The sequence below is a fragment of the Pan troglodytes genome, chromosome 19 (genome assembly GCF_028858775.2).
Source record: "Pan troglodytes isolate AG18354 chromosome 19, NHGRI_mPanTro3-v2.0_pri, whole genome shotgun sequence".
NCBI lineage: Eukaryota > Metazoa > Chordata > Mammalia > Primates > Hominidae > Pan > Pan troglodytes.
This window is the reverse complement of record NC_072417.2, coordinates 17,581,785-17,604,692: the sequence shown is the minus strand read 5'-3', so window position 1 is coordinate 17,604,692 and position 22,908 is coordinate 17,581,785. Positions and strand designations below refer to the sequence as shown.

At 47.1% G+C, this 22,908-nt stretch overlaps 1 protein-coding gene across 4 annotated transcripts; it reads left to right on the top strand.

Annotated features, from left to right (window-relative positions):
* The first annotated feature begins 13,619 nt into the window (after positions 1–13,619).
* Positions 13,620–19,618, top strand: CLEC10A (C-type lectin domain containing 10A). Of its 4 annotated transcripts, none has more exons than XM_009431721.5 (9): positions 13,620–13,816; positions 14,984–15,123; positions 15,756–15,872; positions 17,169–17,264; positions 17,352–17,423; positions 18,088–18,174; positions 18,269–18,423; positions 18,688–18,794; positions 18,932–19,618. In XM_009431721.5, the coding sequence occupies exons 2-9, from the start codon at positions 15,057–15,059 to the stop codon at positions 19,098–19,100; spliced, it is 870 nt and encodes a 289-aa protein (XP_009429996.2). In that variant the 5' UTR covers positions 13,620–13,816; positions 14,984–15,056; the 3' UTR covers positions 19,101–19,618. The 4 variants fall into 4 exon arrangements, with proteins under 4 accessions (XP_009429996.2, XP_001168677.2, XP_009429995.2 ...); XM_001168677.7 differs by having other exon boundaries at positions 18,088–18,183; XM_009431720.5 differs by having other exon boundaries at positions 18,007–18,174.
* Positions 19,619–22,908: the final 3,290 nt, after the last annotated feature.

Below are 22,908 nucleotides of genomic sequence, written 5' to 3'. Positions count from 1 at the left end.
ATTGTTGGTGGTGGTGTAACTATCTCAGTCCCACTGGGGAGCATTGGAAACAGTGTAGGTCACATCTCAGAGTTGCCCCCATTAGGAACAGGGGAGCTGGAGTACTTGCACCTCAGAACGCAACAGTCACGGGCTATCATCCATTCTGTGACTTCCTGCCTTCTGTAGCGGCGTGAAGGCAGTCCTCCGACAGACAGACAGTGGTGCTGAGTGTTAAGAAAAAAATCGGCCGGCGCGGTGACTCACGCCTGTAATCCCAGCACTTTGGGAGGCCGAGGCAGGCGGATCACGAGGTCGGGAGATCGAGACCATCCTGGCTAACACGGTGAAAACCCGTCTCTACTAAAAATACAGAAAATTAGCAGGGTGTGGTGGTGTGTTTCTGTAGTCCCAGCTACTCGGGAGGCTGAGGCAGGAGAATTGCCTGAACCTGGGAGGCGGAGGTTGCAGTGAGCTGAGATCGCGCCACTGCACTCCAGCCTGGGCGACAGAGCGAGGCTCCATCTCAAAAAAAAAAAAAAAAAAAAAAAAAGGTTTGCTTTAGTCTGGGCTGGACTTTTGAGACCTGAAATTAAAACTGTCTTCGACAGCTGAATGTATAGGAAGAAATATCCAAAAAAAAGTCTATTGAATAACAATGAATGACATATTAGTAGATGATGCCCTTTATCAGATTGGGGAACTTTCCCTCTATTCCTAGTATACTAAGAGTATTTTAAAAAATTATAAATGGATATTGAATTTTGTCTAATGCCTTCTCTGCATGAGTGGATACAATTCTGTTGCTTTTCTTCTTAGACTGTTAATATGCTGGATTATGTTAATTGACTTCTGAATATTGAACCAGCCTTTCAGGCCTGAGATAAGCACTACTTAGTTATAGTATATTATCCTTTTATGTATTGCTAGTTTCCAATTGCTAATATTTTGTTGAGACTTTTATGTCTATGTTCATGAGAGATATTGGTCTGTAGTTTTCTTTACTTGTATTACCTTTGTCTGCTTTCAGGATCAGAGCAAATGCTAGCCTAAGAAAATGAGTTGGGAAGTGGTCCCTCTTCTATTTTCTGGAAGAGATTGCGTAGAAGTGGTGTTACTTCATCTTTAAATGTGTGGTAGAATTCGCTAGTTAAGCCATCTGGGCTGGTGATTTCTGTTTTGGAAGGTTTTAAACTATGAATTCAATTTCTTTCCTTTTTTTTTTTTTTTTTTTTTACTTTGAGACAGTGCCTCTGTCGCCTAGGCTGGAGTCAATGGTGCAATGATGGCTCACTGCAGCCTCGGCCTCCTGCAGTGAGTGTACAGCTGGTGGGTGTACAGCTGAGTTCACCTTTCCACCTCAGCCTCCAGAGTAGCTGGGTCCACAGGTGCAACCCACCACACCCAGCTCATTTTTGTATTGTTTTGTAGTGATGGAGTTTTGCCATGTTGCCCAGGCTGGTCTCAAACTCCTGAGCTCAAGTGATCCTCCCGCTTTGGCCTCCCAAAGTGCTGGGATTACAGGTGTGAGCCATCATGCCTGGCTAAAATCAATTTCTTTATAGTTCTAGAACGATTTATTTATTTATTTATTTTTTAATTTTTTTATTTTTTATTTGAGACAGAGTCTTGCTCTGTCGCCCAGGCTGGAGTGCAGTGGCGTGATCTTGGCTCACTGCAACCTCCACCTCCTGGGTTCAAGCGATTCCCCTGCCTCAGCCTCCCGAGTAGCTGGGATTACAAGCGCCTGCCACCATGCCCAGCTAATTTTTTGTATTTTTAGTAGAGACGGTGTCTCGTATTAGCCAGGATGGTCTCGATCTCCTGACATTGTGATCCTCCTGCCTCAGCCTCCCAAAGTGTTGGGATTACAGGCGTGAGCCACTACGCCAGGCCCTATTCAGTTTATTTATTTAATCTTGGGTAAATTTTGGTAGTTAGTGGTTTTTGAGGCATTGTTCCATTTCGTTTAAACTGTTGAAATTTTGTGCATAATCATAATGGTCCTTTATTATCCTTCTAATCTTTTCAGGGTCTGTAGTGAAATCCCCTATTTTATTCTTGATAATAGTTGTGGGTGAAAGAGTACCTAGGTGCCGAGGCAAGAGACTGAAGGCACAAACTGTTTCAGTATAATAAAAAAAATAGTTAGAATAAGAATAGTCATAATACAAATTAGATATAGAGATGATCATGGACAATTATCAATCATTATTATAAACATTATTAATCATTAGCTTTTAATATTACTGTTTGTTGCATTACTAATATAACCTAGGAATAACCGGCGGGTATAGGGTCAGGTGCTGAAGGGACATTGTGAGAAGTGACCTAGAAGGCAAGAGGTGAACCTTCTGTCACGCTCGCATAAGGGCCGCTTGAGGGCTCCTTGGTCAAGCGGTAACGCTAGTGCCTGGGAAGACACCCGTTACTTAGCAGATCGCGAAAGGGAGTCTCCTTTCCTTGGAGGAGTCAGGGAACACTCTGCTCCAGCAGCTTCTTGTGGAAGGCTGGATATTATCCAGGCCTCCCCGCAGTCATCCGGAGGCCTAACCCCCTCCCTGTGGGGCTGTGCTTCAATGCTCACGCTCCTTGTCCACTTTCATGTTCCTCACGTACTCCTGGTTCCTCTTTGAAGTTCGTAGTAGAGAGCAGTAGAAGAAATAGTGAAAGTCTAAAGTCTTTGATCTTTCTTATAAGTGCATAGAAGAAAACACTGACGTATGCTGCCTTCTCTCTCTACTTCGGCTGCCTTCTCTCTCTACTTCGGCTACCTAAAAGGGAAGGGCCCCCTGTCCTGTGATCACGTGACTTGCTGCACCTTGTCAATCACTTAGAAGATTCACCCTCCTTACCCTGCCCCCTTGTCTTGTATGCAATAAATATCAGCGCAACCAGTGGTTCAGGGCCACTACCGGTCTCCGCGTCTTGATGGTAGTGGTCCCCCGGGCCCAGCTGCTTTCTCTTTATCTCTTTGTCTTGTGTCTTTATTTATTACAATCTCTCGTCTCCGCACACGGGGAGAACACCCGCTAAGCCCCAAAGGGCTGGACCCTACAAATAGTATTTTGTAGTGTCTGCTTTTTTCCCTCTTCATCAGTTTTGCTAGAGGTTTATCAATTGTATTGATCTTTTCAAGTAACCAGATTTTGGTTTCATTGATTTTCTCTACTGTTTTTCTGTTTTCAGCTTCATTGATATCTGCTCTTATCTTTGTTATTTCCTTTCTTTTCCTTGTTTGGAGTTTCTTTTGTGTTTCTTTTTCTAATTTTGTAAGGTGGGAACTTAGATTATTGACTTAAGAGAACTTTCTTCTTTTTAACATAAGCATTTTATAATAAATTTCTTTCTAAGTGGCCAGGTGTGATAGCTTATGCCTGTAATCCCAACACTTTGGGAGGCTGAGGTGGGTGGATCACTTGAGGTCAGGAGTTCGAGACCAGCCTGGCCAACATGGTGAAACCCTGTCTCTACTAAAAATACAAATATCAGCATGCCTGTAATCCCAGCTACTTGGGAGGCTAAGGCAGGAGAATCTCTGGAACCTGGGAGGTGGAGGCTACAGTGAGCCAAGATCACACCACTGTACTCCAGCCGGGGCGACTAAGTGAGACTGTCTCAGAAAAAAAAAAAAAAAGATATTTTCTTATTGGACGACAGTCGGTCCCTAAGGCTCTGCTATTTTTTTCCTATTTTTTTTTTCTCTCTGTTCCTCAGCTTGGGTAGTGTCTATGGATGTATCTTCAAATACACTGACTCCTTTGTTATTCCATTCTGCTCTAGGTTCAACCATTGAGTTTTTTGTTTCAATTATTGTACCTTTCAATTTTAACATTTTTATTTTTTAATTTTTAAAATTCTATTTATTTAATTTTTTTGAGTTAGGGTCTTGCTATGTTGACCAGGCTAGAGTACAGTGGCATGATCATGGCTTACTGCAGCCTTGACCTCCTGGCCTCAAGCAATCCTCCCACCTTAGCCTTCTCAGTAGCTGGGACTACAGGTGCATGCCACCACGCCCAGCTAATTTTTAATTTTTTTTTTTTTTTGTAGAGACAGAGTCTCACAATGTTGCCCAGGCTGGTGTTGAACTCATGGCCTCAAGTGACTCTCCTGCCTTGGGCTCCAAAAGTGCCAGGAATTATAGGCATGAGCCACTGCACCTGGCCAGTTTTAATGTTTTTATTTGGTTCTTTTTTATAGCCTCTATTTCTTTACCAAGGCTTTCTATTTTAACATTTGTTTCAAGAGTGTTATCAATTGCTCACTCAAGCATTCTTATAATATCTGATTTAAAGTCTGTCAGAGAATTTCAACATCATTATCATCTTGGCACTGCCTTTTACCATCAGGTCAAACTTTTAGTTGTTCTTTATATGTCAAATGATTTTGGATTGTATTCTGGACATTTTATTTTATTTTGTTTTATTTTTGAGATGGAGTCTTGCTCTGTCGCCCGGGCTGGAGTGCAATGGTGCGATCTTGGCTCACTGCAACCTCAGCCTCCCGAGTAGCTGGGATTACAGGCGTGTGCCACCATGCCCAGCTAACTTTTGTATTTTTAGTAGAGACGAGGTTTCACCATGCTGGCCAGGCTGGTCTTGAACTCCTGACCTCAGGTGACTCACCTGCCTCAGCCTCTCAAAGTGCTGGAATTACAGGCATGAACCACTGGGCCCAGCCTATTCTGAACATTTTAAATGTTAAGTTATGAGATTCTAGGTCTTGTTTAAATTCTATAGAGACTGTTAATTGAAGGGGCCAGCCCCTCCACACCTGTGGGTATTTCTCGTCAGGTGGGACGAGAGACTGAGAAAAGAAATAAGACACAGAGACAAAGTATAGAGAAAGAACAGTGGGCCGAGGGGACCAGCACTCAGCATACAGAGGACCTGCGCCGGCACTGGTCTCTGAGTTCCCTCAGTAGCTATTTTATTTTATTTTATTTTATTTTATTTTATTTTTGAGATGGAGTCTCGCTGTCGCCCAGGCTGGAGTACAGTGGCGCGATCTCGGCTCACTGCAGGCTCCGCCCCCCGGGGTTCACGCCATTTTCCTGCCTCAGCCTCCAGAGTAGCTGGGACTACAGGCGCCCACCACCTCATCCAGCTAATTTTTTGTATTTTTAGTAGAGACGGGGTTTCACCGTGTTCAGGATGGTCTCGATCTCCTGACCTCGTGATCTGCCCGCCTCAGCCTCCCAAAGTGCTGAGATTACAGGCGTGAGCCACCGCGCTCGGCTCTCTCCGTATTTATTGATCACTATCTCTACCACCTCGGAGAGGGGATGTGGCAGGACTATAGGGTAATGGTGGGGAGAGGGTCAGCAGGAAAACATGTGAGCAAAGATCTCTGTGTCATAAATAAGTTTAAGGAAAGTGCTGTGCCTTGATGTGCACATAGGCCAGATTTATGTTTGACTTTACACAAACATCTCAGTGCATTAAAGAGCAGTATTGCCGCCAGCATGTCTCACCTCCAGCCATAAGGCGGTTTTCTCCTATCGCAGTAAATAGAACATACGATCCGGTTTTACACCGAGACGTTCCATTCCCAGGGATGAGCAGGAGACAGATGCCTTCCTCTTAACTGCAAAGAGGCCTTCCTCTTTCACTAATCCTCCTCAGCACAGACCCTTTACGGGTGTCGGGCTGGGGTCTTTCCCTTCCCGTGAGGCTATATCTCAGGCTATCACATGGGGAGAAACCTTGGACAATACCTGGCTTTCCTGGGCAGAAGTCCCTGCAGCCTTCCGCAGTGCACTGTGTCCCTGGGTACTCGAGATTAGAGAATGGCGATGCCTTTTACCAAGCACACTGCCTGCAAACACATTGTTAACAGAGCACGTCCTGCACAGCCCTAAATCCGTTAAACCTTGAGTCAACACGGCACATGTCTCTACAAGCACAGGGTTGGGGCTAGGGTTACAGATTAACAGCATCTCAAGGCAGAAGAATTTCTCTTAGTACAGAACAAAATGGAGTTTCTTATGTCTACTTCTTTCTACGTATACACAGTAACAGTCTGATCTCTCTTTCTTTTCCCCACAGTTGATATTTTTGTTTAGCAGGCAATTGACCTGGTTAGGTTGAGGCTGTGTGTTCCAACACACCTCTGTAGGGTATGGTTCCAATGTCAGTTCAGTTCTAAAGCCTTTCGATATGTTATGTTCTCTTCTGTTTTTTTTTTAGATCTCTTTAGGTCTGTCATGACTGTGTGCCACTCTGGTTAGTGTGCGGCATAAGCGGTAGTTTGTTTGTGAGTTTAGATCTGAAAGTCTTTAGGATGCTAATTAGGGTGAGATCCTTACAAGCACGGCTCAGTGGTCAGCCGTGGAGCTCATCAACAACTTTACAGTGTAGCTTTCCCAAGCATACATATCTTCATGGTCTCCCTGGTACCCTCTGGTTTCCTGCAGCTCTTCTTTTTGGCTCTATCGTGAGAAACTCAAAGGTCTAAATGGAGGAAGGGCACAGAGAAAAAAAAAAACAGTAACAACACAAAGGCATTCTCAGTTTATTGGAACTGCAGCTCCCTTACACAGAGAGGAAGGTTCTTCTCCCTTAAAGTTTTGGCCTCTCCTGGCCCTAGTCATCCCAGTGCTGCCATTGCTGCCATGAGATTGACCATGGACATGGCACAAGAAAAGAAAGGGGGAGGCCGGGCGTGGTGGCTCACACCTGTAATCCCAGTACTTTGGGAGGCCGAGGTGGGCGGATCACAAGGTCAGGAGATCAAGACCATCCTGGCCAACATGGTGAAACCCTGTCTCTACTAAAAACACAAGAATTAGCTGGGTGTGGTGGCATGCGCTTGTAGTCTCAGCTACTCAGGAGGCTGAGGCAGGACAATCGCTTGAACCTGGGAGGCGAAGGTTGCAGTGAGCGGAGATCCCGCCACTGCACTCGAGCCTGGACAGAGCAAGACTCCGTCACAAAAAAAAAAAAAAAAAGAAAAAAAAGAAAAAGAAAAGAAAGGGGGGAAAAATCCACAGGAGATTTCTTGAGGAGTTCCTCAAGCCAGGCCTAGAAAGCATTTCCTGGAGCTCCCTCTATCCATGCCACAGTGTTCATTTCCAGAATTTTGGCCATGCTGAACTCAGGTTGGGGAACCATAGAAGAAAAAATGGTAAACTTGCTGCCAGTTCAGTGGTACTTCAAATTCTGGTGTTTTTCTATGACAAACATGTTACAATTCATTTTTCAGGGTTTTCAATAAGCTGATGCATATATTCTACCCACATTTTATAGTTGTATTCAATGGGACAGAAAGGATGGAATGTGTTTCCATCATTTTACCTGGAACTGGAAGCCCTCAATAAATGTTTAAAGCTAAAAATAATACATTTTCTAAGATCAAAATGGAATTAAATATTAAATATATTAAATCAATAACAAAAAAAGTGGGAAAAAAATCCAAATATTTTGGAATTAAACAATATACCTCTAAATCACCTATGGATCAAAAAAGAAACCATAAATTAGAAAATATTTTTAACTGAATGAAAATGAGGGCCCGGCGCGGTGGCTCACGCCTGTAATCTCAGCACTTTGGGAGGCCGAGGCAGGTGGATCACGAGGTCAGGAGATCGAGACCATCCTGGCCAACACAGTGAAATCCCGTCTCTACTAAAAATACAAAAAATTAGCCGGGCATGGTGGCGGGCACCTTTAGTCCCAGCTACTTGGGAGGCTGAGGCAGGAGAATGGAGTGAACCCGGGAGGTGGAGCTTGCAGTGAGCCAAGATAGCGCTGCCACTGCACTCCAGCCTGGGCGACAGAGCGAGACTCCGTCTCAACAACAACAACAACAACAACAACAACAACAACAACAACAACAACAAAAAGAAAATGAGAAGATGCTGCATTCAAAACAATGCTTAGATGAAATTTTACAACATTCAATGCTTATACTAGAAAAAGAGAAAGGGCCAAAAATCAAAGAATCTAAGCTTCTACCTTAAGAGACCAGAAAAAGATGTTTATATCCAATGTACGAACATGAAGAAAATAAGAGCGGAAGTCAATGAAATGAACAAATGAGGAAAATTAATTATATCAGAAACTGTTTCTGAAAAGATCAATAAAATTGATAAAATTGATAGAAAAAAAGTGTGAAGACATAAATTGCCAGTGTTGGCCAGGTACAGGGCTCATGCCTGTAATCTCAGCACTTTGGGAGGCCAAGGTGGGCAGATCACTTAAAGCTGAGAGTTTGAGACCAGCCTGGCCAACGTAGTAAAACCCCATTTCTACTAAAAATATGAAAATTGGCCGGGTGTGGTGGCTCACGCCTGTAGTCCCAGCACTTTGGGAGACCGAGGCGGATGGATCACGAGGTCAGGAGATTGAGACCATCCTGGCTAACACGGTGAAACCCTGTCTCTACTAAAAATACAAAAAAAAATTAGCCAGGCGTGGTGGCGGGCGCCTATAGTCCCAGCTACTCGGGAGGCTGAGGCAGGAGAATGGCGTGAACCCGGGAGGCAGAGCTTGCAGTGAGCCAAGATGGCCCACTGCACTCCAGCCTGGGCAACAGAGCGAGACTCTGTCTCAAAAAAAAAAAAAAAAAAAAAAAAAAGAAAATATAAATACAGATCCTACATACATCAAAAGGATAATATGAACAACTTTTTGCCAATAAATGTGCCCATAAATAGAATAAAATGGAAAAATTACTTGAAAGATACACATTACCAAAACTAAAAACGCAATAGGAAATCTGAACAGACTTACCTGAATTCAAATAAATTCACAATTTAAAATCTTTCAACAAAGAAAATATCCAGTTTCAGATGACTTCTCTGATGAATTCTATCAACTATATAGGTAGAAATAATTAAATGGAGAAAAGTATTTTCAATAAATGGTGCTGGAACAACTGTATATATATGAAAAAATCTAATTCATAATGATCATAGACACACATCAAAGCTGAAACTATAAAAATTATCGAAGAAAACACAGGCTGGGCATGATGGCTCACACCTGTAATCCCAGCACCTTGGGAGGCTGAGGTGGGAGGATTGCTTGAGGCCAGGAGTTTGAGACTAGGCTGGGTAACAATAGTGAGATCTGTTCTCTACACAGTAAAATGTTTAACTGGTGTGGTGGTGCATGCCTGTAGTCCTAGCTATTCAGGAGGCTGAGGCGGGAGGATCACTTGAGCCCAGGAGGGGCTGTTTCTCTTGGATTTTTAAAGTAGACGATCATGTCATTTACCAATAATGACAGTTCTCTTTCCCTTTCAACCTTCATATGTTCCAATCACTTGTCTTTCTGTATGGTCTGGAAGAATCTCATGGAGAACTGGTGGCACGAGCGTGCTTTCTCTTGTTCCTAGCTTAAAAAAAAAAAAAAAAGTCCTGACCAGTAGCGGTTCTAGGAGAGGGTAAGAATTCGCGGAAAATGTGGCAGAAGAGGGAAACGATCATTGTCAACAGTGAAAGGGGTCTCAGGGACAGAAGCATTTAGGAAAGAAAAGAAGATTGCTTGCCAAGACCTGGCAATTAAATCAGACTTTAGGACAGGCTTGCCAAACTAAAACCACAACAGGTATTGAGAGGGAAATTCTCCAAGATTACCATTGTGAGCACGTTTTTATCAGTCTACTCATGATGGCAAAACCCAGCGCTTTTCTCACATGATTTTCATATGCACGAAAGGTCATGACCTACCCAGGCGTCAGCATTGCAAACATCAGGGTTAGAGTTGTTTTTCTAGGGAGTCAGCAATTTATAGAAAATGCTCAATGTTTAGTTTATTTTGGGGACTAGAAGGAGAACTATTTTTTTCGTGAAACCCGCAAGCAATTTATCAGCGAAATTCCGTCTGCTTTACCTTCACAATATATCCAGAATCACAACACTTCTGACCACCTCATTTCTCACCTGGATATGACAGAAGCTTCTTACCTAGACTCTCTGTTTCCAGCTTGTCTCATCAAATTCACAACACAAAAGCCACACCGTTACAGTTAACATATGTCAGGTTATGTCATTCCTCTGCTCCAACCCCTTCAAAGTCTGCATCTCTGACTCAGAGTAAAAACAAATCCTTAATAACAGCCAACAAGGCTCACATTTTCCCCCATCGCTCATCTACTCTTCTCCTCCCTGACTCACTTCTCTATAAAATCTCTGGCAAGTCTGTCAAATGGATGATCCTCATACACACCAGACATTCTCCCACCTCAGGGCCTTTGCACTTGCTCTGCCTGCTCCCTGCATCACTCTTCCTGCCAGAGCCCCTTGTGACTTGCTTCCTTACCTCCTTCAAACTTTGCTCAGATATCACCTTCCCAGTGAGGCCTTTCTTGACACTCTGGTATGGTTTGGATCTGTGTCCCCGCCCAAATCTCATCTTGAATTGTAATCCCCAATGTTGGAGGTGGGGCCTGGTAGGAGGTAATTGGATTATGGGATGGATTTCTCATGAATGGTTTAGCACCATCTCCTTGGTGCTGTTCTCATGATAGTGAGGGAGTTCTCGTGAGATCTGGTCTTTTTTTTTTTTTTTTTGATGGAGTCTTGCTCTGTTGCCCAGGCTGGAGTGCAGTGGCGCGATCTCCGCTCACTGCAAGCTCCGCCTTCTGGGTTCATGCCATTCTCCTGCCTCAGCCTCCCCAGTAGCTGGGACTACAGGTGCCCGCTACCACGCCTGGCTAATTTTTTGTATTTTTAGTAGAGACAGGGTTTCACCGTGTTAGCCAGGATGGTCTTGATCTCCTGACCTCATGATCCGCCCGCCTTGGCCATCCAAAGTGCTGGGATTACAGGCGTGAGCCACTGCGCCCAGCCATGAAATCTGGTCATTTAAAATCTGATCCCCTGTCTTTCTCTTGCTCCTGTTCTTACCACGTGAGGCACCTGCTCCCCCTTCATCTTCCACCGTGATTATAAGTTTCCTGAGGCCTCCCCAGAAACTGAGCAGAGGCCGGCACCATGCTTCCTGCACAGCCTGCAGAACTACGAAGCAATTAAACCCCTTTCCTTGATAAATTACCAAGTGTCAGTTATTTATTTAGAGCAATGTGAGCATGGACTAATACATGCCCTATTCTTGAGGGACATTAAAAATCGACCCTATCTCATATCCCTGCTCTTTTTCCGCAAAGCACTATTGCCATGTGGCTTATGTATATTTTACTCATTTATTTTGTTTATTGGTGACCCACTAGAAGGTAAGCTCTATGAAGGCAGGACTTTTTTGTCTGTTTACTTTTGAACTCCTGAACTCTGCCTCTTGGGAAGGAAAGTGCTTGGCATGCCGTAGACTCGATAAGTACTCAAATGGATGAATAAATGTGTATAAGAGTGATTGGACGTATGTTTATTGCAGAACTATTTACAATAGGAAAGACTTGGAACCAACCCAAATGCCCATCAATGATAGACTGGATAAGGAAATTGTGGCACATATACACCATGGAATACTATGCAGCCATAAAAAAGAATGAGTTCATGTGCTTTGCAGGGACATGGATGAAGCTGGAAACCATCATTCTCAGCAAAGTAACACAGGAACAGAAAACCAAACATCGCATGTTCTCACTCATAAGCGGGAGCTGAACAATGAGAACACATGGACACAGGGAGGGGAACGTCACACACCAGGGTCTGTCAGGGGGTGGGCAGCAAGGGGAGGGAGAGCATTAGGACAAATACCTAATGCATGCAGGCCTTAAAACCTAGGTGATGGGTTGATAGGTGCAGCAAACCACCATGGCACATGTATACCTACGTAACAAACCTGCACATTCTGCACATGTATCCCAGAACTAAAAAAAAAAAAGAAGCTTCAAACCCACTGAACCAGACTGAAAAAAAAAGTTAGTGAATGGAGAAATATCATGTTCTTTTCATGGAAGATTCAACAATGTCAAAATGTTGATTATCTCCAAATTAATACGTGAATACACTGCAAGACTGTGGTAGACACACAGAGAGCTACCCAGGTCCCCCTTCTAGGAAGGATGTGGTGACCCACTGTGGGGAGTGTAACCTGCAGACAGCTGCTTCCTGAGGTCACACCCATGTCAGGGCTGACTGCCAGTGACCGAAGGAGCTGGTGCTCTACAGGACCCTGTGGCAGTCCAATGCTGGACAGCTCCCGGGGGTGGCATTGTTTGAACCCAGAGCTCCCTGTTGGTTTGGTTGAAGCTCTCCAAAGTGCTGGGCTTCTCCCTCTGCCCAGCACCATTTCATCCACTTTCCTTTTCGAAGTGCTAATCCCTAATAAATAGCTTGTACCCCAAATTCAGCCTCAACCTTGGCTTCCAAAAACCGAACCTGCAACATATACTAATCAAAATACCGAATACCAAATAAAAACAAAACTGGAAACGACCTGGCCGGGCGCGGTGGCTCACGCCTGTAATCCCTGCACTTTGGGAGGCTGAGGCGGGCAGATCATGTGAGGTCAGGAGGTCAAGACCAGCCGGGCCAATATGGTGAAACCCCTCTCTACTAAAAATACAAAAATTAGCTGGGTGTGGTGGCGGGACCTGTAATCTCGGCTACTCGGGAGGCTGAGGCAGGAGAATCGCTTAAACCCAGGAGATGCAGTAGCCGAGATTGTGTCACTGCACTCCAGCCTGGGCAACAGAGTGAGACTCTGTCTCAAAAAAATAAATAAATAAACAAAATAAAAAAGAAAAGAAAAAGAAAAAGAAACAACTTAAATTTCTGATTTATTTCTGTCAATAGAGAAATGCTAAATAAATAAATTACGGTGCCTATAATGAAATGAGGTGCAGGTAGATCAAGTACATTTTATAAACTGATGTGGAGAAATGTTCCTGATAGCTTGTTAACTCCAAAAAAATTAAAAAAAAGCACATAGCAGAACACAACCCCATGTACATACAAAATATAACCTAAAATGTATTTCTTCTCCTTCTCCACCTTGTAAGATACTCAGTTTCCTTCCTACTGAAAGGGATGTGCGCGTGGATTCAGGGCAGCTCCCTTAGGGGCTGGGCAGGGATCATGGGATGAAATGGAATCCTGTTCATGAAGACAGCGCCTGTGCTGAGAGCCAGAGTAGGGTGCCAAACTGTCTCCTTACAAGCTGTGTGTGATCTTGGGCTCTGAGCTTTTAGTCCGTCATCCAAAATGCCTCCCCAGGTGCTTGCGGGGAATGGTTGTGGAAGGTAAATGTCTGGCATAATCCTATCACAGATTACTCAATAAAATTTGCTCTTTTCCTTGGCTTCTCCCGTCCTATTAGGGCCAAGAAGTTCTATCCTCTGGCACCCCCTTCCCTCCTTCCGAGTGGAGTGAGGCGAGCAAGGCCACAGCTGAGCAGCCGAATGACTGGGACCCAGAGGATGCTGATGCCAGGGACTCAGGCCAGGATTGAGCAAGAGAACAGACTGGGCTTCTCTAGGATCAGAGGTGCGATGATGGAGACCCAACAATTCTGGGAAATGTAGAGGCAGGAAGTGAAAGGAAGTGTAGGGTAGAGGAGCAACAGCAGATTGTACCTCTGATCCAGCCCTGCTCCCAGATGGTAAAAATGAGGAAGCTCCGAGAAGAGGAAAGGAAGTAGGCATGGCCTGGAGGAGGAGAACAGAGCTGGCCTCAAACCCAACTCTCCCCACCCACACATGGTCTCTGTGTGTTCTAATCCCTGTTCATTCTCATTTACTGTCTAAAGTTGAGATGGGATGTCCCAGATGATAGGGCTCCTGGGATTTCAGACCCAAGACCAGCAGGACTCCAGTCACCTCTACCCCAGCTCTCCAGGACACAGCACTCCCAACTCTGAGTGACGTCCCACCTCTGGTCCTTGCAGCACAACCAACGTGGGAATCACACCCTCCAGACCTCCCACAGGTAATGGTGCTGCCGGTGCCGGTGAGACCCAGGGGACAGGGGATGTCAGAGGAAGCAGGGAGAGGGGGACTTTGGGTCTTGGGTGGGACTAAATGAAAATAAATATAAGGCGGCAGTGTGGGATTTAATTACTATGTGGAGATTTGAGACTCTGTTCCCTTCACTGGATTCTAGATTGGGTTACGGCAGCCACAATCCCCTGTCATAAACTAAGACTCCGGGAGCTAAGGCAGGAGAATCTTGTGAACCCAGGAGGCAGAGGTTGCAGTGAGCCGAGACGGCCTCGTTGCACAACAGCCTGGGCGACAAGAACGAAATTCCATCTCAAAAAATAAATAAATAAAAATAAAAATAAACTAAGACTCAAACTCAGCCTCATTGGTGGCCCATTTCCAGCCTTATCTTCACCTCAGCCCAGCCATGCCCTAACCCCAATACTAACCCCAGCTTCTACATTTTCTTTTTTTTTTGAGACTGAGTCTCACTGTGTCGTCCAGGCTGGAGTGCAATGGCACAACCTCGGCTCACTGCCACCTCTGCCTCCTGGGTTCAAGTGATTCTCCTGCCTCAGCCTCCCAAGTAGCTGGGATTACAGGCGCACACCACCACACCCAGCTAATTTTTGTATTTTTAGTAGAGATGGGGTTTCACCATGTTGGCCAGGCTGGTCTCAAACTCCTGACCTAAAGTGATCTGTCTGCTTTGGTCTCCCAAAGTGCTGGGATTTATAGGCGTGAGCCACTGCACCTGTCGCCCCCCCACCCAGCTCCTACTTTAACCCCAACCCCAGAATCAACTTGAATTTTAACACCAGCCCAAAGCCAAAATTGAACCTCGACTCTATTCTGTTTCCAAATTCACCACCAAAGTTAACCCCAGTTCCATCCATGGCTCCAACGTGCATACTGACCCCAATCCTAGCATGAGACACAACCTCCAGTCCTGCATGATTACTGGCCCACTGGGTAGTCCTAGCAATGCGTTTAGCTCCAACGTTACCCTCCAGTTTCACTCCCAAACTCAACTCGACCCCAATTCTAACTCGACTGCAAACCCAGGCTCATTTCCGTCTTAACCCTGGGCTCATTCTCAACCTGAGCCTCATCTCCCAACTCAACGTCAGCCCTGCCCTTGGCTCCAACTTAGTCCCAACCTCCTATTCCCCAGCTCCACCCCAGACTGGGCGCTGGCCCTGCCTCCATTTCAGCTGTGACAACCTCAGAGCCGTGTTGGCCCAAGCATGACAAGGACGTATGAAAACTTCCAGTACTTGGAGAATGAGGTGAAAGTCCAGGGGTTTAAAAATGGTAAGAGGAAAGGGGAAACTCTCCTAAAATGCCCTCTTTATATGTTTAGAAGGATTTCTCCTGTCATTTCTGTACCTCCACCACGTGCACTGGTGGGTCCTAACTCTGAGGAGGTCAGGCCCCAGCCTCTGACGGGCCTAGTGTGAAGAGGATGCAAGGTCTCTAGAAAGACTGGGACAGGGAGGATCACAGTGGACCCAGCTTCTGATGCTCTGTGGGGTGGGGACGAGAGCTGCGCATTGGTGGAGGGAAAGATAAGTAGTTGGGTTTGGAAGGAAACTCATTTGTGAACCTGATTGTCCAGCAGGTAGGTGAGCATAAGCCCATGAAGGGCTGGCTGCCCCCAGCTCTCCCTGTGTCCTCCTGCCCCTGCCCCCAGCTCTGACCATGGGACCCCTCATATCGCTATCACGTGGGTCCCCAGGGGTGTGAGGGGCCTGTGTGACTGAGGACTTGTGCTGGTCCCTGAAGTCAAAGGCCTGGGCATCCCCCACCCCAAAATCCTCCTTGTCCAACCCTCCCCTGGCGTCCCCTGTGCCCAGCCCTCCTCACTAGACAGCTCCCTGGGCCCTCTCCTTCTCCCGTCTCTGGTGTCTGGACCCTCCTCATCCTGACACCCTCTCCTCTTGCAGGGCCACCTCCTCTCCAGTCCCTCCTGCAGCGTCTCTGCTCTGGGCCCTGCCATCTCCTGTTGTCCCTGGGCCTCGGCCTCCTGCTGCTGGTCATCATCTGTGTGGTTGGATTCCAAAGTGAGGGTCACAGGGGTGGACAGGGAAGAGAGAAATAATGGAGTAGAAGATAAATAATGGGGTGCTACAGTAGGGCAGTGGTGGGGCGATGGTGAGGTCCACAGTAGGAGCAATGCAGGGCACAGTTTTGGGGGCAGCTGTGGAGATGACAATGGGGCATGGTGAGGGCAGTGCTACCAACAGTCATGGGGGTCACAACAGAGCCACTGAAGCACTGATGGGGGCACTGATGGAGTGATTGATGGGAATGAAGGAGAGGGCACTGATGGAGTGATTGATGGTAACGGTGGGGGGGCACTGATGGAGTGATTGATGGGGACGGTGGTGGGGGCACAGACGGAGTGATTTATGGGAATGGTGGGGGGCACTGATGGAGTGATTGATGGGAATGGTGGGGGGTCACTGATGGAGTCATTGATGGGAATGGTGGGGGGTCACTGATGGAGTCACTGATGGGAATGGTGGGGGGTCACTGATGGAGTCATTGATGGGAATGGTGGGGGGGCACTGATGGAGTGATTGATAGGAACGGTGGGGGGTCACTGATGGGGTGATTGATGGGAATGGTGGTAGGGGGGCACTGATGGAGTGATTGATGGGAACGGTGGGGGGTCACCGATGGGGTGATTGATGGGAATGGTGGTGGGGGTCACTGATGGAGTGATTGTTGGGAATGGTGGGGGGCACTGATGCAGTGATTGATGGGAATGGTGATGGGAGCACTGATGGGGTGACTGATGGGAATAGTGGGGGGCACTGATGGAGTGATTGATGAGAACAGTGGTCGGGGCACTGATGGAGTGATTGATGGGAATGGTGATGGGGGCACTGATGGAGTGATTGATGGGAACGGTGGTGGGAGCACTGATGGAGTGATTGATGGGAATGGTGGGGGGGCACTGATGGAGTGATTGATGGGAACGGTGATGGGGGCACTGATGGAGTGATTGATGGAAATGGTGATGGGGGCACTGATGGAGTGATAGACGGGAATGGTGGGGGGGCACTGATGGAGTGATTGATGGGGACGGTGGTGGGGGTAGTGATGGAGAGAGTTGACGGACCCATAATCAGGATGGCTGCTGGCTTTGTCACTGAGCAGTTGGGTTATGTACTCAAATTACTTCACCTCTCTGAGGCTTAGTTTCCTCATCGGCAATATTGAACAATAATAGTGCCTGCCCCACTGGGTTGCCATGAGGACCCAATAAGGCAATGCTTATGGAGGGCCCTGCTCGGTGCTGGTACAGAGGACCTGATGAATCCCAGCACTGACCTTCCCATCCACCTGTTTAGATTCCAAATTTCAGAGGGACCTGGTGACCCTGAGAACAGATTTTAGCAACTTCACCTCAAACACTGTGGCGGAGATCCAGGCACTGACTTCCCAGGGTGAGTCTGGTTTGGATGGGGCTCTGGGCTGGGGCCAGGCCAGGGAGGAGGAAGTTGACCCCTAAGCCAAGTCTCCATGTCCTCCAGGCAGCAGCTTGGAAGAAACGATAGCATCTCTGAAAGCTGAGGTGGAGGGTTTCAAGCAGGAACGGCAGGCAGGTGAGAGACCCTCCGAGTATGGGTGTGGGGGGGCTAGGCGCTCAGACACAGTGGAGGTGGGAACAGACTCCTGGTGCTGAACTGCCCTCCCCTTCAGCCAGCAGCTTGAAAGGCAGCATGCAGGCCGGGCGCAGTGGTTCACGCCTGTAATCCCAGCAGTTTGGGAGGCCGAGGCGGGTGGATCACGAGGTCAGGAGTTCGAGAGCAGCCTGATCGACATGGTGAAACCCCGTCTCTACTAAAAAAAAATACAAAAAATAGCTGGCTGTGGTGGTGGGCGCCTGTAATCTCAGCTACTAGGGAGGCTGAGGCAGGAGAATTGCTTGAACACGGGAGGCGGAGGTAGCCGTGAGCCGAGATCGCGCCATTGCCCTCCAGCCTGGGCAGCAAGAGTGAAACTCCGTCTCAAAAAAAAAAAAAAAAAAAAAAAAAGAAAGAAAGAAAGGCAGCATGCTTTCTCTGGAGAGCAGGCTGGAGAAACAGGGGCAGAGGAATCCAAAGCAGATTTGATGGCTGTACCTGGCCATGATGTAGGGGGTGGGTGGGGGCGGGAAGGAACATTCCCTGGCTTGGCCCTGTGCAGGGGTATCTGAGCTCCAGGAACACACTACACAGAAGGCACACCTAGGCCACTGTCCCCACTGCCCATCTGTGTGTGTCCCAGTTCATTCTGAAATGCTCCTGCGAGTCCAGCAGCTGGTGCAAGACCTGAAGAAACTGACCTGCCAGGTGGCTACTCTCAACAACAATGGTGAGGAAGGTATGGGGAGTACCTGGCCCTACTTTTCTGCCCATGGCCCACTGGGCAGAGCCTCAGCCTCTCCACCCTATTTCTCCCCAATCAGCCTCCACTGAGGGGACCTGCTGCCCCGTCAACTGGGTGGGGCACCAAGACAGCTGCTACTGGTTCTCTCGCTCTGGGATGTCCTGGGCCGAGGCTGAGAAGTACTGCCAGCTGAAAAATGCCCACCTGGTGGTCATCAACTCCAGGGAGGAGCAGGTGAGGGCTTCTGGTACTCAGTTCCTAAGACATGTCCCATTTAGGGAAATGGTTCTTAAGCTTGGCTGCACATTGGAATCATCTGGGAGCTTCCAGAATGACTGTCATCTGTGCCACACCCTCAGTGATTTAATAGGCCTGAGCATCCAGAGAAACATCTCCAAACTCCTCAGTTGATTTAACGAAGAGCTAAAGTTGAGAATCACTAGTTTAAGGAGTTGGCTGGGATGGGAAGAAGTCACCACTGCCCTTCTGTCACCCCAGAATTTTGTCCAGAAATATCTAGGCTCCGCATACACCTGGATGGGCCTCAGTGACCCTGAAGGAGCCTGGAAGTGGGTGGATGGAACAGACTATGCGACCGGCTTCCAGTGAGTGCACCCTGGCTTTCTGTGCCAATGTCCTCCGTCAGTGTTTCCCCCAGGGATCTGACTGGCAGCCTCTCCTCCCCTGAACTGAATTCTACTTCATCTACCCTTCCTAGCTTGCTGTTGTCTTTTCCTCTCAGGAACTGGAAGCCAGGCCAGCCAGACGACTGGCAGGGGCACGGGCTGGGTGGAGGCGAGGACTGTGCTCACTTCCATCCAGACGGCAGGTGGAATGATGACGTCTGCCAGAGGCCCTACCACTGGGTCTGCGAGGCTGGCCTGGGTCAGACCAGCCAGGAGAGTCACTGAGCTGCCTTTGGTGGGACCACCCGGCCACAGAAATGGCGGTGGGGCGGAGGACTCTTCTCACGACCTCCTCGCAAGACCGCTCTGGGAGAGAAATAAGCACTGGGAGATTGGAAGCACTGCTAACATTTTGAATTTTTTTCTCCTTAATTTTACAAAGATGGTATAGTGTTCTTAAGCTTTTATTTTTTTTCCAACTTTTGAAAGTCAACTTCATGAAGGTATAATTTTTACATAATAAAAATGCACTCATTTAAAGAGTAGAGATGACTTTGACAAATATGCATGCCCAGGTGACTACCACTCCGATCGCAATAGATAACATTGCCATCACCCCCACCAGTCCCCTCATGCCTCTGGGCAGTCCAACCACTTCCCTGTTTCCAGGCCAGTGATCTACTTTTTTTTCACTATTTATTGGCCTTGCCTCTTCTAGAGCTTCTAGAACTTCATATAAGTGAAATCATACACTCTCGTGTATATACTTCATGTAAGTGAATATATACTCTCATGAGAACTTACGTACTTTGTGTTGCTTGATTTTTGGCAATCTAAAAATGGCAGAGTGGAGAAGCCAGGTGAAGCCTTCGAAAGTCCTATGTGATTGAGAAAATAGCATTTTCTTCTCATATAGATTTGAGTTCAAATCTTTTCTGTCACTTAAAGATGGTATAAACTTAGGATGATTAGGAAAAGCCATTGTTTAATTTCTCTGAAGATCCCAGAGTTGTTGGGAGATGTAGATAAGATCCCCAGGTGTATTGGTTAGCAATTGGTGTGTAACAAACCACCTCAAAGCTCAGGGCTTATACAATAAGCATTGATTATAGCTCATGAGGCTATAGGTCTGGTCTGGCCAGGTTTGGGTCATCCTGGCTGGGCTTGTTTATGAGTCTGTGGTCAGCTGGTGGGTTGGCTTGGGGTTGGCTGGTCTAGGGTAGCCTTGCTCCCATGTCTCATATTTGGCTGGCTCTGGGCTGGGACAATGGGGATGACTGGGCCACATTAGCTTAGCCTGGCCTTGTTCACAGAATGGCTGGGTGGGGGTCCAAGAGAGAAATTGGAAGACTGCAAGGACTTCAGAGCCTTGCTTGGAACTGAAGCATCGTTTTTGCTGCATCCTATTGGCCAAAGCAGATTGCAAGGCTGCCCAGGTTCAAGGGCCAGAGAAATAGATTCCACATTTTGGTGGGGGGTGGGGGGGATCTACAAAGTCATACTGTGTAGAGAATGGATATAGAGAGGGGTGGAGATTTCTGTTTTTTCAATCAATCCAGCATATACCAGGGAAGCATCTCAGCTATTTTGATTTTTTTTTTTTTTTTTTTTTTTGAGACGGAATTTCCTTCTTGTTGCCCAGGCTGGAGTGCAATGGCGTCATCTCAGCTCACTACAACCTCCGCCTCCCAGGTTCAAGTGATTCTCCTGCCTCAGCCTTCCGAGTAGCTGGGATTACAGGAGCCTGCCACCATGTCTGGCTACTTTTGTGTTTTAAGTAGAGATGGGGTTTCTCCAGGTTGGTCAGGCTGGTCTCCAACTCCCGACCTCAGGTGATCAGCCCGCCTCGGCCTCCCAAAGTGCTGGGATTACAGGCATGAGCCACCACACCCAGCTGCATTTCAGCTATTAAGAACCAACTTTTTAAGTTCATTAAGGGATGGCAGGACCCATTCATTGCTGTATTACTGTACCCAGAAAGCTCCCTGGCATATAGGAATGTCTGAATTAGCTGTCAGGATTTGCTGATGGGTTGTCTGAGGGGTTTGGGAAAATGAGAAAGTCAAGGATAATTCCAGGTTTGGGGCTTGAAAACCTAGAAGGATGGAGTCCCAGTTAATTAAGATGGGAAGACTGTGTGAGAAGCTGGTTTTGTGGGTGGGATGAGGAGATAAGAAGCTTTATTTTGAACACGTTGAGTTTGAGGAGCCTGTTAGACTTCCAAATGGAGTTTATTCTTTTTTATTTTTCTGTGTACCATAGTAAACATTATAATTTTATTCAAAGGGTTTTTTTTAATCAGTCCCAGCAAGATACAGGTGTCAAAACCAAAGGATTTATTTCTCTTTCTCTCTCTCTACATATATATATAGAGAGACAGGTTCTTGTTCTGTCACCCAGGCTAGAATGCAGTGGTGCGATCATAGCTCACTGCAGCCTTGAACTCCTGGACTCAAGCAATCCTCTCTTCTCAGCCTCCTGAGTAGCTGAGACTATAGGTGTGTGCCCCCATGCCTGGCTAAGTTTATTTTTTGTAGAGACAGGGTCTCACTATGTTGCCCAGGGTGGTTTCAAACTCCTGGGCTCAAGCGATTGTCCTGCCTTGGCCTCCCAAACTGCTAGGATTACAGGTATGAGCTGCAGTGCTTGGCCACAAATGGGTTTATTGAAAAGAGTTTAATGACATTTACAGAGTGTGAGCAGGGTTGAGGAAGCCAACAAAAGTTGGTGAAGTCCCTGTGGCTAAGAATAGCAGAGACATCACCACTCTGAAGCCTGAAGGCACAAAAGTAAAGAACATCCACCCAGATCATCCACCCAAGCAGCTCTGTGCCTCTCTCCCCTGGGTCTGAAAGATTTTGGATCATGGGAGAGAAGCCACCCAGCAGGAGCATGAGATCACAGTTCTACCAGGGCCACAGAATGTAAAGGGGAGCAGGAGAGCCAATACAAGGTAGTTCCCTCTAGAATTTCCTGACCTGGTAATTCTGCTACCTAAGAAAGCAAACAATTACATTCTCTAGTTTTGTACAGGTAACTGGACGGCGGAGGCAGGGAGGGCATTAGGGAAAATATGGAGAGGGCGACTTTGTGTTATAGGTGGAAATAACTGGGAAGATGGATCACAGATTGAACTAGGTATTGGAGGAGATTGAAATGATCTCTCCACTGACTTCCAGATTGGGTTGGACAGCCCCAAACCAATACAATCCCAGTTCCAGCCCCAACTGCAGTCCCAATGTCGGCTCTAAATTCATCCCTAAATTCAATCTCTGTCCCCACTGCAGCTCCAGCCTAGCTGTACTACACCCCCATGCTCCATCCCACATGTTTCCAATCTCAGCCCCAAACTCAGACCCGACTCCAAAGGAGCCCTGTCTACAATCTTAGCCTGAGACCCAATCTGATTTTTAGCCCCAAGTAAGTCAACCCCATCCTAACCCCATATACAACCCCAATTGTGATCGCTGTTTCAACCTCACCTGCAAACCCAGCCCCCAGCCACATTCCTAGTCCTCACGCCTGGCTCAGCCTCTATCGAATCCTCACTTCCTACCTCAAAACCAGCTCCACACCCACCTCCAGCCCTTATTTCAGGCTCCCCCTCGGAGTCCTTTCTCTGCCTCTATCTCAGCTCCTGCAGCCACAGAGACCACTTGGGCCAAGCATGTCAATGAAGTATGAAGACCTCAAGTGCTTAGAGAGTGAGAAGGAACATGATCTTAGAAAAGGTATGACAGGCCAGGTGCGGTGGCTCACGCCTGTAATCCCAGCACTTTGGGAGGCTGAGGTGGGTGGATCACCTGAGGTCAAGAGTTCGATACCAGCCTGGCCAACATGGCGAAACCCCGTCTCTACTAAAAATAAAAAATTGGGCCGGGCACAGTGGCTCACACCTGTAATCCCAGCACTTTGGGAGGCCGAGGCAGGCGGATCGTGAGGTCAAGAGATCAAGACCATCCTGGCCAACATGGTGAAACCTGTCTCTACTAAAAAATACAAAAATTAGCTGGGCGTGGTGGCGGGTGCCTGTAGTCCCAGCCACTTATTAGGCTGAGGCAGGATAATTACTTGAATCTGGGAGGCGGAAGTT

Coding starts and splice junctions, on each gene's coding strand:
- CLEC10A (XM_009431719.5), top strand. CDS start 15,057: ATGACAAGGACGTATGAAAACTTCCAGTACTTGGAGAATGAGGTGAAA. Junction 15,873..17,168: donor CTGTGTGGTTGGATTCCAAA/GTGAGGGTCACA, acceptor CCACCTGTTTAG/ATTCCAAATTTCAGAGGGAC. Junction 17,424..18,006: donor CAAGCAGGAACGGCAGGCAG/GTGAGAGACCCT, acceptor GGCCCTGTGCAG/GGGTATCTGAGCTCCAGGAA.